Below are 25,046 nucleotides of genomic sequence, written 5' to 3'. Positions count from 1 at the left end.
GGCGCTGGATTTAATACTCTCGTTGAGGCTGACCTAGGTTTTTATACAAGTTCAGTGATGCTTCCTTTATCTTTTACACTGCGATCAGTTTAGCGCGTTGGGGTGTTGCCTTTCCAGTGTTATTGGAAATTAGAGAAATGCGGGTATCCGCTTGCCATCTTTTGTATTGATATGAACGTGGTAATCTGAATGAGTTATATACTTTGTGAACCTTTTGACCTTCCTTGAGTTTCGCAGGTTGTCAAAGGTGCCTTTTGACAACCAAACCGCTACAATCAAACCGTTTAACGCCTTCCAAGACGGTAGAACACGAATGTACTATCTGCCAGAAACAACTTAATTCATTGACATAAAACCACAATATACTCAGCTCCTGCTTTTCTTCTTTAATTGTCGTCCTACAAAAAAAAACAAATGGAAGCAGAGATTACAACGAAAAAAATCATGACTGAAATTTTGAGACTCAAAGTTGTAGATTGCAGAACGGAAATATGAAATGTTGTTTCTCAAGTTTTGCGCTGATTTTGATCAAAACCCTGTAGTAGGTAAAGGACAGAGACCTTCAGAGTGGGAGAAAACGTGAGAACCTACTGCTTATAGTTCTGGTCACCCTGATATAGAAAGGACATTATTGAACTAGAAAGAGCGCAGAAAAGATTGACTCGGATGCAACCGGGACTTGTTGGTTTGGGTTATAAGGAGAAGATATCCAGCTGGATAGACTCGGGCTTTTTTCTCTGAAGCGTAGAAAGCTTCAGAGATCTTACAGAGATCTATGAAATAATGAGGCACACATTGATATATTTTCCCAAATGTAGGGGAGTCTAAAACCAGAGGGCATAGGTTTAAGGTGAGAGGGGAGACATACAAAAGTATCCAGAGGGGCATTTTTTTCACACACAAGGTGGTGCGTGGAACAAGGCCAGAGGTAGTAGTAAAAGCAGGTACAATTTTGTCTTTTAAAAAGCACTTAGACAGTTACATGAGTAGGATGGGTATAGAGGGATATGGGCCAAATGTGGGCAATTTGAATTAGTTAGGGGTTTCAAAAGGGTGGCATAGACAAGTTGGCCTGAAGGGCCTGTTTCCATGCTGTAAACCTTATGGCTCTAATCAAAATGATAGGCCCCAGAAAACTTACGTCTCGGCTGCGGACTGAATGGAGATTTTCTGCAAAGCGATTACTCAGCTGCATTTGATCTCCATATTGTTGCGGCTGGTGAGCAGCCAATGCAGTATCATAAATTGAAGGAATTGTGGGAAGGGTGGAAATTAGAAAAAAAAATCAATGACACTCGAAGGGCTAGATAACCTACTCCTGCTCCTATTTCTTATGTTCTTACGTTCATTTTCAGGCGAGAGATTTCAGGGAGAGAGCAGGAAACAACAAATATGAAGTCGTCAATGTCCCTGACAAAGATCTGAAGCACAGTTCATGCGTAGATCTTGAGCAAGGAATGTTACACATTTTCCATGCACAGAACCTAGATGCATGTAATTTGTTCATCTTGGCAAACTTATTTTCCGAAAGCGATACAAGAAACAGTAATGTGGTTACAACATCTTCAGTTACGTAGAATCACCGGCGAAGTTGGGACTGTTTTCCCTGGAGAACCGGAGGGACCGGGTTTAAGTTAATTGGCTAAAGAAGCAATGATGACCTGAACGAAAGATTTCTTACACAGCGAGTTGTGAAGACCTGGAGTGGTGCAGTGCCCGAGAATCTGGTGGAGACAAAGTCAGCTGAGGTTTTTAAAAAACGACTGGATCATTATCTGAATATGAAACAAAATGCTAGGCTACGAGGTAAAGGCATAGAAGTGGAGATAGGTGAACAGCTCCTTCAGAAGGCCAGTGCAGACACGTTTGTAACCCTTCTATGATTCTACGATTGTAAGACCTGGTTGCAAATATCGAGTGCGTTGCAACCAAATTTGCTGATGATGCAAAGTTAGGAAGGCAAGACAAATGTTAAGAGGGCACACAATGTGCAAAACAGCATCTGTTGATGAAGTAACTATGCAACAGTGTGGCAGTTGGAGGATGATGTGGGAAATTGCGTGCTGGTCAACGTTGGTGAGAAGAACAGAAAATTGGAATGTTAACCAAATGGAGAGAGAGTGCAGAATGCTATGTTGGGGAGGGAGCTTCGTCTCCATGCACGGATTACAATACGCTAGCATGCAATTGCGGAAAATATTTAGGAAGGCACATGCAATGTTGTCCTTTCTTGAAATGGAATATAAAGATAGGGAAGCAGTCTTACATCTGTACAGGGAATTTGTGAGAACACATAGAGATTTTGTCTCCTCATTTTCGGGGAGATACAGTTGCATTGGAAGCAGTTCAGAGAATACTCACTGGGTTGATTCCTGGTATAAAAGCATTTGGCTTATGAGGAAATTTTGAATAATTTAAACCGATGTTCCTCGGATTTTAAAAGAACGAGAAGCGATCTCATTGAAATATGTAAGATTCAACACCTGAACCGGCCTTCCATCAATTGACTCTGTCTCGGAAAAGCAAACAGCATAATCAAGGACTCCATGCACCCCGGACATACTGTCTTCTACTTTCATCGGTAGGGAAAAAGATGTAAAAATCTGAGGTCACGTACTAAGCGACTCAAGATAAGCTTCTTTGAATGGACCTAACTTATATTAAGCTGATCTTTCTCTAGACCCTAGCTATGACTGTAACACTATATTCTGCACCCTCCCCTTGTCTTCTCTATGAACGGTATGCTTTGTTTGTATAGCACGCAAGAAACAATACTTTTTATTGCATACTAATACATATGACAATAATAAATCAAATCAAATCAAATCAGATGAAAGGATTCTGAAAGTGCTTGACAAGGCAATGCCGAGAATGTTTTCCCTCTTAGAGAATCTAGAATTCGGGGAATAGTTTCAAAATTACAGGTGTCTTATTTGTGAAGGGGATGCTCATGAATTTATTCCCCCAGAGTACCGTTAACCTTTGAAATTCAGACATAGAACATAGAACATAGAACATTACAGCGCAGAACAGGCCCTTCGGCCCACGATGTTGCGCCGACCAGCTTTTTTTAAAAAAACAACAACACTAACCCACTAATCTAAACCAATCCCATTTCGTCCATAAACCTATCCATAGATCTCTTAAACGCCCCCAAACTAGGCGCATTTACAACTGCAGCTGGCAGGGCATTCCAGTCCCTCACCACCCTCTGGGTAAAGAACCTACCCCTGACATCAGTCCTATAACTACCCCCCCCTTAATTTAAAGTCGTGCCCCCTCGTGCTAGCTTTCTCCATCCTAGGAAAAAGGCTATCACTATCTACCCTGTCTAAACCTCTAATCATCTTATATGTTTCAATAAGGTCCCCTCTTAGCCGCCTTCTTTCCAGCGAAAACAACCCCAAATCTCTCAGTCTCTCCTCATAGGATCTCCCCTCCATACCAGGCAACATCCTGGTAAACCTCCTCTGCACCCTCTCCAAAGCCTCTACATCCTTCCTGTAATGTGGGGACCAGAACTGCACACAATACTCCAAGTGCGGCCGCACCAGAGTTGTGTACAGTTGCATCATGACGCTGCGACTCCTAAATTCAATCCCCCTACCAATAAACGCCAAGACACCGTATGCCTTCTTAACAACCTTATCTACTTGATTCCCAACTTTCAGGGATCTATGTACACATACACCTAGATCCCTCTGCTCCTCCACACTATTCAAAGTCCTCCCGTTAGCCCTATACTCAACACATCTGTTATTCCTACCGAAATGAATTACCTCACACTTCTCCACATTAAACTCCATCCGCCACCTCGCAGCCCAGCTCTGCAACCTGTCTAAGTCACCCTGCAAACTATGACACCCTTCCTCACTATCTACCACACCTCCGACTTTGGTGTCATCAGCAAACTTACTGATCCACCCAACTATACCCTCATCCAGATCATTAATAATAGACGATAGTGAATGCTGTGTTACTGAATATAGTAAACGCTTTGCTAATCATCTTTTGATCTACAAGGGATTGAAAGGTCATTGCAGACAGTGGCGGTCAGCAAAGCTGAATTAGGGTGCAATCAGATCACCCTTGAATTTCTGCATGATCGGCGATTTCATTGGCAGGTACAGCTGCAGCTGTTTTATTATATTTAATTAATATTTCATAGAAACATAGAAGACAGGAACAGAAGGAGGCCATTTGGCCCTTCGAGCCTGCTCCACCATTCATTACGATCATGGCTGATCGTCCAACTCAATAGCCTAATCCTGATTTCTCCCCATAACCTTTGAACACATTCACCCCAAATTTCCTTCGTAAGAGCCAAGAATTCGGAACGAAGTTTCCTGTTGCTCTCAGTGATACTGTTTTTCAGTATTTTACGGCCTTCATTGGACAGCAATCACCATGATCCTGTTTGATCAGTCACACTGTCGTTGCCGTTATCTTTGTTCTGTTCTATTCTTGTTTTCTGAGCAAAATTCTAATAGTTCTGATGAGATTCAAAATAACTCTACCAGCTAGTCCTGTAATGAAGGATATTGTGGTGAAGAGTCAACTGTATTTTCTGATCTTGCTTCAGCAATGTGACAAAATAGATTGGACCTAAACAGTAAAGATCAATCACCCCTCTCTCTGCACATTAATTCAAATTACAACCTGCTCGGTGACATTTCTTGCCTTCCCAGCTCAAACTACCAGGTATCAAAGTGTAAAGTTTAGCTTTGAGCGTGATGTGAATTCCTCAGTTGCTTTCTGCTGTTTATTCAGTTGAATTGTTTTGGACGAAGTCAGAAGGTGCATTAGGGAAAGTTTTTTTTTCAGTGGGCTTCGATGAGAGAGCTAACCGGCAGAGGCAACTGAATGGATGGTCTCAATTTAGTGGGTAAGAAGTCCAGGAACTCCATTGGTTGCTGAAATATACAAGAAACAAGAATAACCAAACGTAACAAGAGTTATCAAATAAAAATCCTGCCCAAGAGCTCCACAAAAATTGTTATTCAGGGTTGAAACAGATCAATCATTATTTCACAATGAAATGGGAACAGATGGCACAAATTCCACTAAATGTCAGTGTCACTAAAATGTATTTTTAAACCAAATTAAATATTATGCTGCGGGCATTTGGTTTATGTTTCACTAGCAAGAACCCACCTTTGGGAGTAAATTAGAAACTGTACTTCCCAACTGCACTCAAGTGAAAACATCAGGTTGATAGAATTATACATTGCCACGGATTTTACAAATATGCAGTTAACCTAATTAAATTTAACATGTTGATGTAATAAGCGATCGCCTCTAGCTCTGGAAGTATGCAACCAGGGTGTCCCACTGGCAACTTAAGTGATTAACGAATATCTTTGCGTCGGAAAATGCAATCTCTTGTAGTATTCAGAGGGGAACAGTTTGCGGTAATGAATCTCAGTGGCACCGCCTACTTACATGATGATGCATATATCGCCTTTCACTGAAAGTCACCCATTACCCCTCAAATGTGGAACGCATGATCATGATGCACCTTCATCCGTTTTGGGTCCTTTTCTTACTTAATTCAATCGAAACTTTGCTTTCTACAGTTGAACATTTGTGTAAAATTCGGGAAAAGTTCAGTTCCGGAGCGTTCAAAGATGGAGATGTTGTTCTGGGCGGATTATTCTCTTTACATCTAAGAACAGCTCCGCATTACAACTCATTCCAAAGCAAACCTTCGCCAGTACGATGCTTGCAGTGAGCGACAGTTACTAATTTTCAGTCTACAATAGAAACACAGTTCTGGTTATGATTAAATGCCAGTCAGCTTGTTGACGTGGGTAAAAATGAAGTTTGCTTACTTCAACAAGAGATTTGTGTCGTTTATTTTATACTTAAAAACATCCGAGCTGCTGGCGGGCGAGGTGGGGTTGGGTGAGAAGGGAAGAGAGGGTAGATGTTGAATTTAAATTACAGTGTGCCAGTGTGGGACCAACTGTACGAATCAAATATTATTTTGCAATCTTTCCTTCCTTCATACTGGTGTGATTGAGTTGGGCTGCTTCAGTTATGGGCTGCGTGATGTAAACATTAAAATTGTTTTACTTTAGGGAAATAAGCTCTAAAAAATCATTAATGAAGCAGCATAGATCTGGAAAATTCTCAGATCCTTTTCAAGAGTAATTAAAATATTGCTAACCAGTAATACTTGAAATTGAAAAATAACCTTGTGTCAGTTTCAGCCAAAGAGGACTTCGCTTAGCCCAAACCATGGTCTTTTCCATAGAAGAAATAAACAGAAACGAAGAGTTGCTTCCGAACATAACCCTAGGTTACAAGATCCTCGACAGCTGCGGCACACCCTCGGAGGGAATTAAAGGAGCCCTCCAATTACTTAACGAGCAGGATGAAGCCGTTTCCAATTACGCATGTGTTGGGTTTCCATCCGTACCCGTCATCATTGGCGATGGAGGATCATCGCAATCTGTCGTAGTGGCTAGGATGGTGGCCCCTTTCAGCGTTGGCATGGTAAGATGAGAATTAATTTGTTGAAGGGCAAAAAATTATTGGCATTAATTGTAGGCATTAAATCGTAACAGAATTCGTGCTTCTCACTCCTGAAACCTTTTTAGGGTTTGGAGAGTGTGTAATCCATTTTGGGCAGCAACTCTGAAGTATAATAGCCATTTGGAAGCATATTTAGCCCCCTACCCACTGATATTGACTCTGGAATCGATATTTAGGAAGGTAAAGGAGCAAAACACAATTGAATTTTGCAACTTCATCTCCGATTTCAGTCATTTTTCACATCCCGAATGCGATTCCGCAGGAAAATCCAAACAATTATTCACTGAAGTATTTGCCATGTCAGTACGCATAGTGACCAATTGTATAACTACTGTATGAAATAATATATAGTTGGTGGATATGTTTGTCGTATGGTTTATAGAGTATATTGAGTTACATCGAATCCACATCATGGAAGTAAATTGATGTTCATGCTCCATATGACCCTCCTTCCATTTCTGTTCATCTCATCCTATCAGAGTTCCCTTTCATTTCTTTCACCCTGATGTGCGTCTCCATGTTCCACTTATTTGCGTGTGTGGCACCCCTTGAAATATTTCTCGTGGTGGCTCTTCCACTCTTTGTGAAAATAAGTTTATCCTCAGCTCCCTAGCTGATGTATTAACAATTATCATATAGATGTTGTTCTCGACTTGGTCACCCCATTAATCTAAACTTTTTTTTCACGTCTTCTCTTTCAACGCAATTCATAATCCTAAACGCAACACTTTGTCACCACTAATGCCCCAACCTCCGAAACCGCCCGAAACACTTCTGTGTTCTCGATGTATTTTTATTAAATGGAGATCAGAAATGAGCACTGCATTCCAATTTTGATTTAAATAAGATCCAGTAGCAATTTAACATAATTTTCATTTCCTCACGTGTACTATCTGGAAATGAGTCCTGGCTGTTGGTTTCGCCCCTTATTAACCTGCTAATTAGTCTGATTTTTGTATCTGTAAGCTTAGGTTTCTGTCCCATTTAGGCTGTTATCATTGAAGCAGTATGTGACCTCTTTCTTTCACTGAAATCATTACCTTACAATTAGCTATGTTGAAATTTATTTACAAAGTACTCGCCCATTCTTTAAATTTGTTAATATATTCTCGATTTTCATGTCGTCCGCAAATTAAAGTTCAGACTCCAGAGTCCAAATGGTGAATGTAAATAGTGATACAGAACGGTTCCACCGCTGATCCCTGTTGACCATAGTGGGCCACATTTTGTCAGCTTGAACAACTACTCCTCAATCCTGCACTATATTCTCTGCTCTGTAGATAGCTAGCTATTCATAAGAACATAAGAACATAAGAAATAGGAGCAGGAGTAGGCCATCTGGCCCTTCGAGCCTGCCCCGCCATTCAATAAGATCATGGCTGATCTGTCGTGGCTCAGTTCCACTTTCCCGCCCTCTCCCCATAACCCTTAATCCCCTCTCTTATCAAAAACCCATCAACCCGCTTCTTAAAAATATTTAGCGAGGCAGCCTCCACCACTTCAATCAGCTTTTAATCCTCGATCCTACATGCTCGGACTTCAACCTTGAGTTTTGAAAATCCAAAGATATTAAATCTGCTACTTTATGCTTTTTCACCATGTTAGTTACTTCTTGAAGATTCAATAATGTTCATCAAGCATAACCTTTTCTTTCAAAAGCCATTCTGGCTAAGTTTCCTGACAGCTTCAGCTTCTGGGTTTTTAATTACATTTTGAGCAAGAATTCCATCATCTGTCCTGAAACCAGTGGATTGCTGATTTATCTGTAGTTTCCTGAACAAAGAATAAAGAACAAAGAAAATTGCAGCGCAGGAACAGACCCTTCGGCCCTCCAAGCCTGTGCGACTACGCTGCCCGACTTAACTAAAACCCTCTACCCTTCTAGGAACCAGATCCTTCTATTCCCAACCCATTCATGTACTGTCAAGACGGCCTTTAACAGTCACTACTATATCGGCTTCCACTACCTCCCCTGGTATCGAGTTTCAGGCACCTACCACTCTCTGTTTAAAAAATCTGCCTCCTACATCTTCTTTAAGCCTTGCCCCTCGCACCTTAAACATATGCCCCCTAGTAATTGACTCTTCCAACCTGGGAAAAAGCTTCTGACAATCCGCTCTGTCTTGCCTCGCATAATCTTTTCGATTTCTATCAGGTCTCCCCTCAACCACCATCGCTCGGGTGAGAACAAAGCAAGTTTCTCCAACCTCTCCTCATAACTAATGCCCTCCTCCATACCAGGCAACATCCTGGTAAATCTTTTCTGTATCCTCCCCAAAGCCTCCACATCCTTCTGGTAGTGTGGCGAACAGAGTTGAACATTATATTCCAAGTGTGGCCTAACTAAGGTTCTATAAAGATGCAACATGACTTGCCATTTTTTCAACTCAATACCCCGGCTGTTGAAGGCAAACATGCTTATGCCTTCTTGACTACCTTCTCCACCTTCATTGCCACTTTCAGCGTACCATTTCCTTTATTAAATGAATGTTTATCATTAAGTATTTACCAGTTTTATGATACTATCCCCTTTTGTAATGCATTATAATATTGTTGTGACATTGGAGTGACACAGTTATACCTTACATAACTTCTTTAGATGTGCAGATGAAATCCATTTGGAATGAAATATCGCCCTCTATAATTTGTCTTTTCAAGAATCTCCCCTTTTCTAAACTGAACTTTATGATACAATCTTCAAACCATTGGAGATTACAACATATAAAGCACCATATCTCTTAGTACAGACCCCCATCTGAAAGCAGCAAGTCTCTCTATCTTAATACCTAACAACGCAGCACTCCCAGTGTGCCTACAACACATTGATTGGAGCAGTTCAACAACACAGCTCAGCACCATCTTTTCAAAGACAATTATGGTGGGTTAAAAATATTTGCCTTGCCACCAGCATCCACATCCCACGAATTAATACTAACAAAGATAATTTTTCAGTCTGGAGATGGAGGGGCTGCAGAAGGTTGCCAGCTTCATGCAGCTGATTGCATTAGTTAGCACCCTACAACTGGGCTCAGAGAGGCCAAGGAGTAGTAATTGCTTGGTGATGGTGGGGAGATTGGGACTGAGAGAGGCACAGGAACAGTAGTTGATGGAGGTATGGTCCAGAGAGGCCCAGGCATTGTCAGCTCCGTGAAGTTGACACACAGTGGAAAGCAACGCCCCTGATGAGTGGCGTTCTGGTCAGATGTAATTAGAAAGCTGCAATCATGGTGCTAATGAAATGATGATACACCCAGTAGTATGGGTCTGGAGAATGAGCAACTGGAAGCCAAACAATAATTGGGCAAGTCTGGGTGGAGTGGCCTTCAAGGGAAATCAATGACTAAATCTGCAAAACAATGGAGCTGAAGAACCTCAGTAGGAAGACATTTCTTTAACGAATTTTGTAACTCAGAGTGGTCTCTGGCATTTTGGGGCGATGAGTGTAGGGGGAGGATGATGTTGCTGAGAAATTCAGGTGATCTAAAAACATAAGAACATAAGAAATAGGAGCAGGAGTAGGCCATCTAGCCCTTCGAGCCTGCCCCGCCATTCAATAAGATCATGGCTGATCTGTCGTGGCTCAGTTCCACTTTCCCGCCCTCTCCCCATAACCCTTAATCCCCTCTCTTATCAAGAACCCATCAACCCGCTTTGACTGCCAGTTAATATGCAGTGTTCCGCCCCAGTGTGCTAGTTAATTCATGTTTACCTTGTATTGCGTCAATATGTTAGATTATAAAATATATAGTATTGTTGTAAAGTTGAGACTTGTATAGTAGACAACACTTTGGTTGTTTAAAACTTTGGAAATCTCTGGCTTTATCCTCTTAATTTCCATGTGGAATTTCAAATTTCGTCTACCTGACCCCAAAACTTACAGGTCCCAAGTCAGCTGCTGATGGAATTTGATGATCTCACTTGGGACATTAACAAACTTGACGATCTGGTCAAAAAAAGACATGCGATGTTATAATAGCTGTCGAATTGGATGAGGGTAACGTTAGAAAATGATTGCATGTTTGACGTTACATTTCAAAATTTGGCTGATTTCGATTGTAAATTTGGGAGGTACATCCATAACGCTTACGGGAAAAATGATACATTCTCTTAGTACTTGAAAGATATCGGTATTTATAATAATAAGACAGACTAATGAACACTCCTAAGTATCCATGTACCATTGATGCGTTTATGTTTTACTTGAAATGATTTCAGTCGACCCACAGAATGTACAAATAAAATGGTCAATGTACTGTGATACTGAGTCATGATTTATCAACGTGGAGATATTAGAACCCATGTTACTCGTCTTTTCCATTACATGTAATATTCTTTCATAATTAATGTTTTTGTTGTCATAATTGTGAGGGTGAGGGACGTGAGGGGGAGCATAGCCTAGTGTTTTGTCACTGGACTAACTATTTACCATTTATATAGATGATCTGGAGGAGGGAACCGAGTGCAGGGTGTCGAAATTTGCTGATGACACCAAGATTGGGGGAAAGGCAAATTGTGCGGAGGGTGTGGAGAGTCTGCAGAAGGATCTAGATAGGCTGGGCGAATGGGCCAGGAAATGGCAAATGGAATTTAATGTTGGCAAGTGTGAGGTGGTCCACTTTGGTAGGAAGAATGGTAGGAAGGACTATTACTTACGTGGCGAAAAACTGCAGCAGGCGACGGTGCAGAGGGACCTCGGGGTCCTTGTGCATGAGTCGCAAAAACCCAGCTTGCAGGTGCAGCAGGTGGTCAGGAAGGCGAATGGGATGCTGGCCTTCATAGCGAGGGGGATTGAATATAAAAGTAGGGAGGTCTTGCTGCAGCTGTATAGGGCATTGGTGAGGCCGCAGCTGGAGTACTGTGTGCAGTTTTGGGCGCCGCACCTGCGCAAGGATATTTTGGCCCTGGAGGGAGTGCAGAGGAGGTTTACTAGGCTGATACCGGAGTTGAGGGGATTGAGCTATGAGGAGAGGCTGAATAAACTAGGCTTGTACTCGTTAGAGTTTAGAAGAATGAGGGGAGATCTCATTGAGACGTATAAGATGATGAATGGGATGGATAGGATAGAGGTGGAGAGACTCTTCCCGCTCAAAAAAGACAGTAGGACTAGGGGGCACAGCCTCAAGATAAAGGGGAGGCGGTTTAGAACGGAGTTGAGGAGGAACTTCTTCACTCAAAGGGTGGTGAATCTCTGGAATTCTCTGCCCGTTGAAGTGGTGGAGGCTGCCTCGCTAAATATTTTTAAGAAGCGGGTTGATGGGTTCTTGATAAGAGAGGGGATTAAGGGTTATGGGGAGAGGGCGGGAAAGTGGAACTGAGCCACAACAGATCAGCCATGATCTTATTGAATGGTGGGGCAGGCTCGAAGGGCTAGATGGCCTACTCCTGCTCCTATTTCTTATGTTCTTATGTTCTTATGTTCTTATGACCCAAAGTAATGCATTAGGAACTCGGGCTCAAATTCCACCGTGGCAGATGGTGAAATTTGAATACAGTAAAAATATGGAATTAAATGTTTAATGATGACCATGAAGCCATTGCCGTAAAAACCGATCTGGCTCACCAATGTCCCAGAGAAACATAGAGAATTTCAAAGGTTTACCACTCTCTGGGTGAAGAAATTTCTCCTGGTTTCAGTCCTAAATTGTTTACCTCGTTTCCTTAGTCCATGATCTCTGGATCTGGGCAGCCCCACCACCGGGAACATCCTTCCTGCAACTACTCTGTCTAGTCTTGTTAGATTGCTATAGAATCTATGATACCCACCCCCAGCCTCCACCCCCCATTCTTCTAAGCTCCCGCGAATATGATTATAACCGATTCAATTTCTCCTACGACATTCCAGCCATTGAAGGAATCAGCCTGATAAATCTCCTCTGCACCCCTTCTAGAGCAAGAACATCCTTCCTTGTATTTGGAATCCAAAACTACACACAATATTCCATGTGTAGCCTCACTAAGACCCTATAAGATTGCAGCAAGGCATCCCTGCTCCTGCAATTGATCCGTCTTTCTGTGAAGGCCAGCACACCCAAATTTGCCTGCTTTATTGCCTGCTGCGTCTTTAGCGACGATTGCACATCCCGCTCCTTTAATTTATAGTCACTCAGATGATAATCTTTCTTCCTCTTCTTGCTATCAAAATGGGTGACTCTACATTTACCCATAACATACTTCATCTGCCATGCATTAGCCCACGCACTCAGCTTGTCCAAATCACTCTGAAGCATCGCTGCATCCTTCTCACAGCTCATCCTCCCTCCCAGTTTCGTGACAACTGCAAATTGCAGAAATTACATTAAGTTCCTTTATTAATATCAGCAAGGTAGTGTGAATACCGGTGGTCCTACCACTGATACCTGCACTATCCCATTAGCCAGTGCCTGCTATTTTGAAGTACTTGTTTCATGTCTGCCAACCAGGTCTCTCTCCATTTCAATACATTACATCAAATAACCAATTAAGGAAATCTGTCGTCCTTACCTAGTCTGGCCTATATGTGACTCCCGGTCCACAACAATGTGATTGGCTAATAAATACCCTCAGGGAGGGGCAATAAACGCTGACCCAGCCAACGGCGCCCAGATCCCATGAACGATTGAGCAACAATTATCAAATTACACTATTCAAATTTTGCAAATATATTAAATTTAGAGATCAATGGCAGTAACAGTGCAGGAGAGGAATAGGCTTCTCTTAGTCTAAACTTTTACCACGAAGCAATCAACACATACCTATTTAGAAACAGGAATCAACAGTGCTTCGACAGCTATGGTCGCTTTAAGCTACAAAATAATATATCACCAATGAATTAAATAAAAAGAAAAACAACGAAATTAAGATACTGGATATTTATAACTCTGGCACTTTTGAGTCTTCTACATTATATATTCTTGGGCGATTCCTTTTACAGATCAGTTACTTTTCTTCCTGCATCTGTCTCAGTGACAAGCGCGAGTTTCCAACATTTTTCAGAACCATTCCCAGCGATGCTGTTCAGATCAAAGCATTAGTTAGCCTTGTACAACATTTCAAATGGACTTGGGTTGGAGTCGTCGCACAAGACAATGATTATGGACGATTTGGAATGATGGCATTTATTAAAGAGATTGCCAAGTTTGAGATCTGTGTTGCTTTTATTGAGTTTATCTCACCTGTTGGTACTGCAGAGAGATTGCCGGAAGTCGTGGAGACAATTAAAAAATCATCTGCTAAGGTGATGGTGATGTTCTGTGCAGAGAGGTTCGTCGCTGCTTTGGTGAAAGAACTCCTCCTGCATAATGTTACTGATATCCAGCTGATAGCGAGTGAAGCCTGGGTCACATCAGACCAACTATGGACAGCAGAAACTCTGAAAATATTGTCGGGAACAATTGGATTTGGCATCAGGAGAGTGGGAATTCCAGGACTGAAAGAGTTTCTGGTGAAACTTCATCCTTCCAAAGAACCCCACAACCCGTTTGTCGAAGAACTCTGGCGAGAAGTTTTTGGCTGCAGTATAACAATCTCAAATCATACGCTGGCCGAAAATATATCACCACCTTCTTTCAAACCTTGCACAGGCTCAGAGAACTTAGAGACAACTGAGACTACATACGCCGATGTGTCGGAGTTACGGGGTTCCTATAATGTTCACAAAGCTGTATACGCGGTGGCTCATGCCCTGCATAATCTGCAATTGTGTGAAAATGGTAAAGGTCCGTTTGTCAACAAAACCTGTGGTGAAAAGTCAAATATTGTGCCTTGGCAGGTAGGATAATAATTTAATTAAATAATTAAATACATTCTGTGTCTGAGATGCATGAAAGACGGGACAATAGCGTTGTGAAGTTGAAATTAAAACTTACCCTCAGAATTTCTTTTTTCTGAAGATTTCTATTGTAACAGAAATCTTACAAATAAATAAAGTTACAGCTAATCTTGAGATTTTTATAGGTCAACCATGATTCAATTGAATTGTAGAACAGGGTCCATGGGCTGAATAGCTTACTCCTGTTCATTTGTGAGGTAACTGTACGTTTTATTAACGGAATTCCATCATCTTTTAAAGCTTTTGCACTATATAAAGGAGGTGGCATTTATCAATGATTTTGGCGAAGAAGTTAGCTTTGATGAGAATGGCGATCCAGTCGCTTCTTATGATCTGCTAAACTGGCAGCAGCGTGCTGATGGGACAGTTGAGTTTGTTGAAGTTGGTTATTACAATGCAGCATTGCCGCCTCGAAAGGAACTCCACGTGGATAAAAATCGAATCATTTGGCATCAAGGAAATAACAGAGTAAGGATTTTTTATATCTATGTATTTCACCTTTTGGGGTTAACCTCAGATACTAAACTATTTTGAATGAATAGACTTTATTTAGCAAAAACAGAAAAACTAGTCTCCAACCTGGGCATTGCTGACAGGCTGGATTGGTTACTCATTCACTGTTGCCTTTAGGTGTTGGTAGTGGGCTTTATTTGTCAAACATTAGGAACGGTGACTTGCTGAGTTATTTCAGACGATAATTAATTGCAATCCACCCTGATATACATCCTGACGCATCCATACGTCCGGCGTGGTAAGTTTAATGTTCATTTATTAGTGTCACAAGCAGGCTTACATTAACATTGCAATGAAGTTACTATGAAAGTGTCTTAGTCGCCAAACTCGGGCGCCTGTTCAAGTATACTGAGGGGGAATTTAGCATAGTCAATGCATCTAACTAGCACAACTTTCGAACTGCGGGAGGAAACCACCGCTCCTGGAGGTAACACACGCAGACACGGGGAAACGTGTGGACACTGCACAGACAGTGACCCAAGCCAGGAATCGAACGCAGGTCCCTGGTGCTGTGAGACAGCAGCTCTAACCACTGTGGCAACGTGCCGTCCATTTCCTTTCATGGAAGACATTTGTGAACGAATTGTATTGTTAACGGGAACCGATCTTTTTTTTGTTGTTGTCGTTTACTGGTAGTGTGTTCTTTCCGCAGGTACCAATCTCAATGTGTAGCCAAAGCTGCCTTGCAGGGACTAGAAAAGCGGCTCAAAAAGGTCAAGCGATTTGTTGCTTTGATTGTGTTCCCTGTGCTGAAGGAACGATTAGTAATCAAACAGGTATGCTATGCAATACCAGCGCTTGTTAATTCTTGCAATCCTTATCGACCTATAATTGAGGCCTATTTAAAAAGTGGAGAAATCATTTGTATTTCCGGAATCATTGCTTAACAGCAAAACACGGTCAGGTTGGTAGGGGCAAATTCAGAGAAGGTACAAGAACAATATAGCAACATAAACGGACTGGATGCTGGTTTTCTGAATAGTTATTTTCTCCACGTATTCACAAGGCTGAGCGAATTAGTCAGGTCAAATTGATGTAATTAGTGGAAGGAAATGCTTAAGTGTTTGAAAACCTACGAACTTCCAGGGATGTTTTATCCTTTTAAAAAAGTAATTTAGAGAGAGACTGGAGAGAAATTTGGAGTGATTGTGGCAAACATCAAAGCTTTGCTGGGTATCAGAATGGCCACAGTACATTTTTAAATGTAGAATCAAATTCTCCTAAAGCTGACACATTGAACTATTGGGTGATATTGGTCATCAGGTGAAAGGGATCAGAGGAAAGCGACAGTTAGTTTTATGCAGAACTCACTGCGTGCAACCACTGAGTGCCAATATCAACTCCATTAATCTTGCCTCACATCCGTGCCAAGCATTTGAAGCGTTTATCAAGATCAAGTTCCATGGTGATCTGTATACAAAACACATCATAAATTGCTCTCAGCTAGACTTTCGGGAAAGCTTAGTTTTACCAGTTTCAGCGAACTCTTCGAGAAACTGGTAACGTGGCAATAATGAGGAAAATCTTCTCACGCCTCTCCCCAGATTTCCAAAAATAAAAAAAAGCGACAAAGTTTCATATGAAGAGGCACAGGTCCAAAGTAAATCGGTGCATGCTAAGGTTGAATTTTACAAAAGTGCACAATACTGGTCAATGTGCAGTAAAAATTACTCTTCTTAGCGGAGCATCGAATCATAGAATCCCTACAGTACAGAAGGAGGCCATTCGGCCCATCCTCACCCAGGTCCTATTGTCGTAGGGCCAATATCAAGATGTATGTTTTCGATATTCGTCCTTACTGGCACAGCCTGAGAAGCACAATTTTACGTAGTTTACATCCCTTCCTTATATTCCGAAACACTATGAAAATTAGTAACACCAGAAGGTGATAACAAAGGATTGACGATAAGTGGCAAATCATGTTTACTCTGATAGAACAAATGCAGAGAAAGCATCAGGCTGACCGTTGTGAAGTGTTTCACTGAGGAAGGAAACTTGCGCAATACACGCATTCAAATACGATACTGAAACAGTTACAAAAGAGATCGGAAGAAGATGAGGGCTAAATATTCATCTTGTTGTTTGGAATCAAATAACATAAATTGGCCTGAATTTCGCGGATGGAATGACAGAGAAAGAGAAAAAAACAATGATGGAGGTCGAACTCTGCGAAAAAAATGGCAATAAAATGCGACATAAGATGTTCAGTTACAGGCAAATACTCACAAGGCTCTTCCAGTGATTTACTGTTACGTCACAAGATGCATTGCTCAAGTCCTCAAAACTGTAATTTTATTTTAAAAAAATCACTTGAATTCATGTTTGACTAGTCTTTTAGCCTGGAATTTGTCATCTTGCTGAATGAGATATCACTGCGCTTAAGGTCACACTAAGTTTTAATGACTGTGGAACAATGCCTCTAGCTCTGAAAGACTAATTAAACATTTGATTTTTTAAATTTGTTCACACGCAACAACAAGCCACAGTGTTATTTCATTTTAGAAAGGAGGTATTTAAGATCTTATCTAGTGGCAGAATGCAAAAGTTGAGATCAAAATCTGACTTGTTATGGCGAACCAGATTCTGAGGGCAAATTAAGGAGACACAGGATCCAGTTAGGAAAAGGCTAATTTCCGACTGGTCACAGTTCGAAGCTCTTCAAGTAGGAAGTAGATGGTATCTTAATTAGATAGAGCATATCCATCAAAACGCTTAACATGATTCAAGCAACATCTAAAATTAAGAGGCAACACCGTCTTTCAATATAAATCAATGCAACTAAGTTGTCTGCGCATGTGTTAATTAACTTGCAAAGGCAAACATCTAGAATTTCAGATGTCACACGAAAACTTGCAGCTAACAATATTCTTGTCTCTTCTGCAGATTCGATAGAGTGCCTAATCTGCCCGTTAGAACAGTGGTCCAATGAACGAAGGGATCAATGCATTGCAAAATATGTTGAATTCCTCTCCTTTCAAGAGAGTATGGGAAAAGTACTAGCGGCGGTTTCACTGTTTGGAGCTTGTATCACAGGAGCTGTTGCAGTGGTTTTCTTTTATTTCATAAACACTCCCATTGTAAGGGCCAACAATTCAGAATTAAGTTTCCTCCTGTTAATCTCATTAATACTCTGCTTTCTCTGCTCCATTGCATTCATTGGACAGCCATCACCATGGTCATGTATGGTGCGTCACACTGTGTTTGGGATTAGCTTTGTTCTGTGTATTTCCTGTATTCTCAGTAAAACTCTAGTGGTGCTGATGGCATTTAAAGCAACTCTACCATCCAGTAATGTGATGAAATGGTTTGGACCCAAACAACAACGATCAATTGTCTTTCTTTGCACATTGATTCAAATTATAATATGTGTGATCTGGTTGGTGACATCCCCCCCAGTCCCAGTTAAAAATACCAAGTATCAAAGCGCAAAAATTATCCTCGAATGTGATGTCGGTTCCACAGTTGCTTTCAGCTGTGTGTTAGGTTACATCGGGCTCTTAGCGGGTATATGTTTACTTTTAGCCTTCTTGGCCCGGGCCTTACCGGACAAGTTCAATGAAGCTAAATTCATAACGTTCAGTATGCTCATCTTTTTTGCAGTTTGGATAACTTTCATTCCCGCCTATGTGAGCACTCCTGGAAAATATACGGTCGCTGTGGAAATATTTGCTATCTTGGCGTCGAGCCTTGGGTTGCTGAGCTGTATTTTTGCACCAAAATGTTATATTATGTTGTTAAGACCAGAAGAGAATACCAAAAAACAGTTGATGTGTAAAGCGGATGCAAACTGAGTGATTTAAATGACAGAACACAATTAATGGCCTAGGAAAATTGATATTAATTAAATTGCTGCTGCAGATTTCATTTACTTAGTTCAATTATTGTTGTACTATTTCTTTAAAATACACCCTACCCCAGTTGCAGCCTTAGAAGTCAACCAGATTTCTGGAATAAGAACATAAGAACATAAGAAATAGGAGCAGGAGTAGGCCATCTAGCCCTTCGAGCCTGCCCCGCCATTCAATAAGATCATGGCTGATCTGTCGTGGCTCAGTTCCACTTTCCCGCCCTCTCCCCATAACCCTTAATCCCCTCTCTTATCAAAAACCCATCAACCCGCGTCTTAAAAATATTTAGCGAGGCAGCCTCCACCACTTCAACGGGCAGAGAATTCCAGAGATTCACCACCCTTTGAGTGAAGAAGTTCCTCCTCAACTCTGTTCTAAACCGCCCCCCCTTTATCTTGAGGCTGTGCCCCCTAGTCCTACTGTCTTTTTTGAGCGGGAAGAGTCTCTCCACCTCTATCCTATCCATCCCATTCATCATCTTATACGTCTCAATGAGATCTCCCCTCATTCTTCTAAACTCTAACGAGTACAAGCTTGGTTTATTCAGCCTCTCCTCATAGCTCAACCCCCTCAACTCCGGTATCAGTCTAGTAAACCTCCTCTGCACTCCCTCCAAGGCCAAAATATCTTTGCGCAGGTGCGGCGCCCAAAACTGCACACAGTACTCCAGCTGCGGCCTCACCAATGCCCTATACAGCTGCAGCAAGACCTCCCTACTTTTATATTCAATCCCCCTCGCTATGAAGGCCAGCATCGCATTCGCCTTCCTGACCACCTGCTGCACCTGCAAGCTGGGTTTTTGCGACTCATGCACAAGGACCCCGAGGTCCCTCTGCACCGTCGCCTGCTGCAGTTTTTTGCCACGTAAGTAATAATCCTTCCTACCATTATTCCTACCAAAGTGGACCACCTCACACTTGCCAACATTAAATTCCATTTGCCATTTCCTGGCCCATTCGCCCAGCCTATCTAGATCCTTCTGCAGACTCTCCACACCCTCCGCACAATTTGCCGTTCCCCCAATCTTGGTGTCATCAGCAAATTTCGACACCCTACACTCGATTCAGGACCTTTTGTAGTTTCTTGCAGTCTTGGGCAGAGCAGGAGCCCATGCCAAGCTGTGATACAACCAGAAAGAATGCTTTCTATGGTGCATCTTTAAAAGTTGGTGAGAGTCGTTGATGAAATGCCAAATTTCCTTAGCCTTCTGAGAAAGTAGAGGCATTGGTGTACTTTCTTAAGTACAGTGTCTGAATGGGGGGAATGATAGGTTTTTGGTGATCTGGACACTAAAAACTTGAAGCTCTCGACTCTTTCTACTTCGTCCACATTGATGTAGACAGGGGCATGTTCTCCTTTACGCTTTCTGAAGTCGATGACAATCTCCGTCTTTTTCTTGACATTGAGGGAGAAATTAATGTTGCCACACCAGTTCACCAGATTCTCTATGTCATCCCTATATTTTGTCTCGTTATTGTTTGAGGTACGACCCACTACGATGCTGTCGTCAGCAAACTTGAAAATCGAATTGGAGGGGAATTTGGCTGCACAGTCATAGGTGTATAAGGAGTATAGTAGAGGCCTGAGAACGCAGCCCTGTGGGGCATCAATGTTGAGGATGATCGTGGAGAAGGTGTTGTTTCCTATCCTTATTGATTGTGGTCTGTGAGTTAGAAAGTTCAGGACCGAATCGCAGAGGGAGATGCCAAGGTCCAGGCCACGGAGTGTTGGAGATGTCATGTGGAATAAGTGTGAAAACACAAGAGTTGGGTGAGGTTCTCAATGAATATTTCTCCTTTATGCTTACTGAGGAGAAAGACACAAAGACTTAGGAACCTGGGAAAGTTAGTGATGATATATTGGGGGCAGTTAACATTACAGTAGAGGAGGTGATGAACATATTAAAATGTATGAAGGTGGATAAATCTCCTGGCCCTGATCAGGTGTAACGAAAAAGCATGAGACTAGAAAAGAAATTGCAGAGCCCTGGTTGAGATAATTGCATCATCGTTAGCCACATGTATGTGACCAGAAGACTGGAAGTTAACAAATATTGCGCCCTGATTTAAAAAGAGCTGGGAAAAACCAACCTGGGAATTATAGGTCGGTAACCCTAACATCTCTGTGGGTAAGTTACAGGAGAAGATTCTGAGGGATAATATATACAGTATTTGAAAAGATATGCTTGATTAGGAGTAATCAGTACATTTTCCAAATTTGATGGAGTTCTTTGATGAAGTGACCAGGAATGTAGATGAGGGAAGGGCAGTAGATGTAGTCTATATGGACTTCAATAAGTGGTATATTTCCACATGATAGGCTGCTCTGGAAATTTAGATCATATGGAAAACAGGGAGATCTGGCAAATTAGATATGCAGTTGGCTTTATGATAGGAAGCCGAAAGTTATGGTGGAAGCATGCTTGATGGGCTGGAGGCCTGTGACTAATGGTGTGCCTCTGGGGTCAGTGTTGGGGTCATTGCTGTTTGTTATCTGAATCAACAATTGGATAGAATGTATAAGGCATGATAAGTAAATTTGCAGATGACACTAAAATAGGTGTTTTTGCAGATAGTGAGGAAGATTATCCGCAGCAGGATCAGGTCCCCACCGATCAGGATGGGAAGCGGGCAGAGAAATGGCAAATGTAGTTCAGTAAATGAAAGTGTGAGATGTTGCATTTTGGAAAGTTAAATCAAGGTATGACTTTATGGTGAATGGTTGGACCTTCGGAAGTATCAAGGGACACAGGGACCTTAGAGTTCAGATGCATGGTTCTTTAAAGGTGGAGTCAAAGCTAGATAGGGCAGTGAAGGATTTTAGCATGCTGGCCTTATCAATCAGAGATCTCACCATAGATTTTATGACGTTATGTTGCAGTTGTGTGGGATGTTGGTGAGGCTGCACCTGGAGCATTGTGTTCCATTTTGGTCACCTTCCAAAGAAAAATGATATTAAACTGGCGAGAGTGCAGAAGAGATTTACAACAATGTTGCTAGGGGCTCAAGGGATTAAGTTATAGGGAGATATTGGGCAGACTAAGACTTCTTTCTTTGGACCTTATGAGACTGAAGAGTGATCTCATTGAGGTGTATAAGTACATGAGAGGCATGGATGGGGTGAATGTATTCAATTTTTTTTCCGCAGTGTTGGGGAATTGACAACTAGTGGGCATAGGCCTAAGTTAAGGGGGGAAGAATTAATCAGAATGCAAGAAGCAACTTTTTTACACAGAGGGTGGTACCTACGTGGAAGGACGTACTGAAGAAAGTGGTTGATACAGGGACGTCAACAAAAGGCATTTGGGCAGATACAGTGACAGGAAAAGTTTAGGGGGATATGGGTCAAATGCAGTCAAATGGAATTAGCTTAGATGGGCTTTTCGGTCGACCTTGACCAGTTTGAGCCAAAGGGTTTGTCTCCCTGTCATGTGGTCTCTGATTCTATGATTTATTATTAATTCTACAGAAACACTTGCCATTGGTCCAATGTACAATTAGTTAACCATTCTTTTTAAATATACCAATACAAACTCTTAATTACTTAAGAATGTAGATGAGGGCAGTTCAATCGACATGGGCATTAGCAACGTCTTTGACAGGGAATGGCTTGGTAGTTGCTGCATATGGTTCAATCTTATGAGATACAGGTTGAGATAGCCAATTGGATGCAAAATTGACTTGATGACAGAATGTGGAGATGCTGGCGTTGGACTGTGGTAAACACAGTAAGAAGTCTCACAAAACCAGGTTAAGGTCCAACAGGTTTCTTTGGTAGCAAAAGCCAATAGTTTTCGGAGTGGTGCTCCTTCATCAGGTAAGCGGGATTCCTGTTCACAAACAGGGCATATAAAGACACAAACTCAATTTACAGAATAATAGTTGGAATGTGCATCTTTTCAGGTAATCAAGTCTTAAAGGTACAGATAATGAGAGTGGAGAGAGCGTTGAGCATAGGTTAAAGAGATGTGTATTGTCTCCAGACAAGACAGTTAGTGAGATTTTGCAAGCCCAGACAAGTTGTGGGGGTCACAGATAATGTGACATGAACCCAAGGCCCCGGCTGAGGCCATCCTCATGTGTTCAGAACTTGGCTATCAGTCTCTGCTCAGTGACTCTGCATTGTCGTGTATCATGAAGGCTGCTTTGGAGAACGCTTACCCGAAGATCAGAGGCCCAGTGCCCGTGACTGCTGAAATATTCCCCAACAGGAAGAGAACACTCATGCCTGGTGATTGTTGAGTGGTGTTCATTCATCCATTGTCGTAGCGTCTGCATGGTCTCCCTAATGTACCATGCCTTGGAACATCTTTTCCTGCAGTGTATCAGGTAGACAACTTTGGCAGAGTTGCAAGAGTATCCACCGTGTGCCTGTTGGATGGTGTTCTCACATGAGTTGATGGCACCCATGTCGATGGTCCAGCACGTCTTACAGAGATTGCTGTGGCAGGGTTGTGTGGTGTTGTGGTTAATGTTCTCCTGAAGGCTGGGTAGTTTGCTGCTGACAATGGTCTGTTTGAGGTTGTGCCGTTGTTTGAAGGCCAGAAATGGGGGTGTGGGGATGGTGTTGGCAAGATGTTCATCTTCATCAATGATTTATTGAAGACTCCGGAAAAGATGTCATAGCTTCTCTGCTCCGGAGAAGTATTGGACGACAAAGGGTACTCTTTCCACCATGTCCAGTGTTTGTCTTTTGAGGAGGCCGGTGCAGTTTTTCACTGTGGTTCGTCGGAACTGTCGATCGATGAGTCAAGCATCATATCCTGTTCTTGTGAGCGCATCTTTCAGCGTCTGGAGTTGCCTGTTGCGATCCTCCTCATCTGAGCAGATCCCATGTATATGGAGGGCTTATCCGAAGGGAATAGCTTATTTAATGTGTTTAGGGTGGAACCTGGAGAAGTGGAGTGTCGTGAGGTTATCCGTGGGCTTGCAGAACAGTGAGGTGACCGTCCTTGATGGAGATGCATGTGTCCAAGAATGTATGTGATGCATGCATCAGAACTCCCACTTACCTGACAAAGGGGCGGCACTCCGAAAGCTAGTGGCTTTTGCTACCAAATAAACCTGTTGGAATTTAAGTTGGTGTTGATGACAGAAGACAGAGTGGTTGCAGAGGGTTGTTTTTCAAGCTGGAGGCCTGTGACCTGAGATGTGCTTCAGGAACCAGTGCTGAGTCACTATTATTTGTTATTGACATGAATGACTTGGATGAGGACTTAGGAGCCATGTTTAGTAAGTTTGCAGATGACATCAAGATTGGTGGCATAGTGGACAGTGAATAAAGTTATCTAGGATTGCAACGGCATCTGGAACAATTGGGCTAATGAATAACAGTTGAATTTTAGTTTAGATAAATGCGAAGTAATGTGAAATAATGAGTGGCATAGATCAGGTAGATAGTCAACATCGTTTCCTAAAATGTAACTGGGTCGAAGAGTAGAGGACAGAGTTTTAAGGTGAGAGGCGAGAGACACGAAAGGTTCCAGAGGGGCATTTTTTTCACATCGATAGTGTGAGTGTCTGGAATGAGCTGCCACTGGTAGAAGTAGAGGCCGGTACAATTTTGGCTTTTAAAAAGCGGTTAGACAGTTACATGGATAAGACTGTTATAGAGGGATATGGGCTAAATGTGAGCAATTTGGACAAGCTTAATGGTAAAAACTGGATGGCATGGATAAGTTGGGCCGAATGGCCCATTTCCATGCTGTAAACATCTAAGCTTATGATCATCTCTCTTTCTAGTTTCTGGCCTACAACTCATGTTTGCACAATCATATTTTGTTTTCTTTAAGTTTGATACTATTTTCAATTTTCAACTAACAATTTAGAGTGTTGGTCCTCTCGTTGGAAATTGTCATTCTAATTTGAATGTATACATTGTATACCTTAGAATATATCTTTTTTAATTCATTCATGGGTCATGGGTGCTGCTGACTAGCCAGCATTTATTGCCCATCACTAGTTGCCCTTCTAGGGCTGTTGAGAGTCAACAACTGTAGCTCTAGTGTCACATGTAGGCCAGACTAAGTAAGGGCATAAGAACATATGAACATAAGAACTACGAGCAGGAGCAGGCCATCCAGCCCCTCGAACCTACTCTGCCATTCAATAAGATCCTGGCTGATCTTTTCATGGACTCAGCTCCTCTTATCCACCCGCTGACCATAACCATTAATTCCTTTACTGTTCAAAAAGTTATCTATCCCTGCCTTAAAAACATTCAATGAGGTAGCCTCAACTGCTTCACTGGGCAGAGAATTCTACAGATCCACACACCTTTGTGTGATGAAGTTCCTCCTCAACTCAGTCTTAAATCTGCTTCCCATTATTTTAAGGCCATGA

General features: G+C 42.0%; 1 protein-coding gene across 1 annotated transcript; it reads left to right on the top strand.

The window, feature by feature from the left end:
- The first annotated feature begins 6,213 nt into the window (after positions 1-6,213).
- LOC145341180 (extracellular calcium-sensing receptor-like) lies at positions 6,214-18,648 on the top strand. The gene is made up of 5 exons (XM_080186102.1): positions 6,214-6,498; positions 13,448-14,284; positions 14,585-14,812; positions 15,510-15,633; positions 17,741-18,648. Exons 1-5 carry the CDS (start codon positions 6,241-6,243, stop codon positions 18,646-18,648), a joined length of 2,355 nt encoding a protein of 784 aa, XP_080042228.1. The 5' UTR covers positions 6,214-6,240.
- The last annotated feature ends 6,398 nt before the right edge of the window (positions 18,649-25,046 follow it).

Source organism: Carcharhinus amblyrhynchos, chromosome 3 (genome assembly GCF_965287045.1).
Source record: "Carcharhinus amblyrhynchos chromosome 3, sCarAmb.v2.hapA, whole genome shotgun sequence".
Taxonomy (NCBI): Eukaryota; Metazoa; Chordata; class Chondrichthyes; order Carcharhiniformes; family Carcharhinidae; genus Carcharhinus; species Carcharhinus amblyrhynchos.
This window is presented reverse-complemented; position numbering and strand designations above follow the sequence as displayed.

Bases quoted from the DNA above. Each gene is read 5' to 3' on its own strand.
- LOC145341180 (XM_080186102.1), top strand. From the start codon at position 6,241: ATGGTCTTTTCCATAGAAGAAATAAACAGAAACGAAGAGTTGCTTCCG. The intron at 14,285-14,584 runs GTAGGATAATAA...CATCTTTTAAAG, and splicing joins CAAATATTGTGCCTTGGCAG to CTTTTGCACTATATAAAGGA. The intron at 14,813-15,509 runs GTAAGGATTTTT...TTCTTTCCGCAG, and splicing joins GGCATCAAGGAAATAACAGA to GTACCAATCTCAATGTGTAG.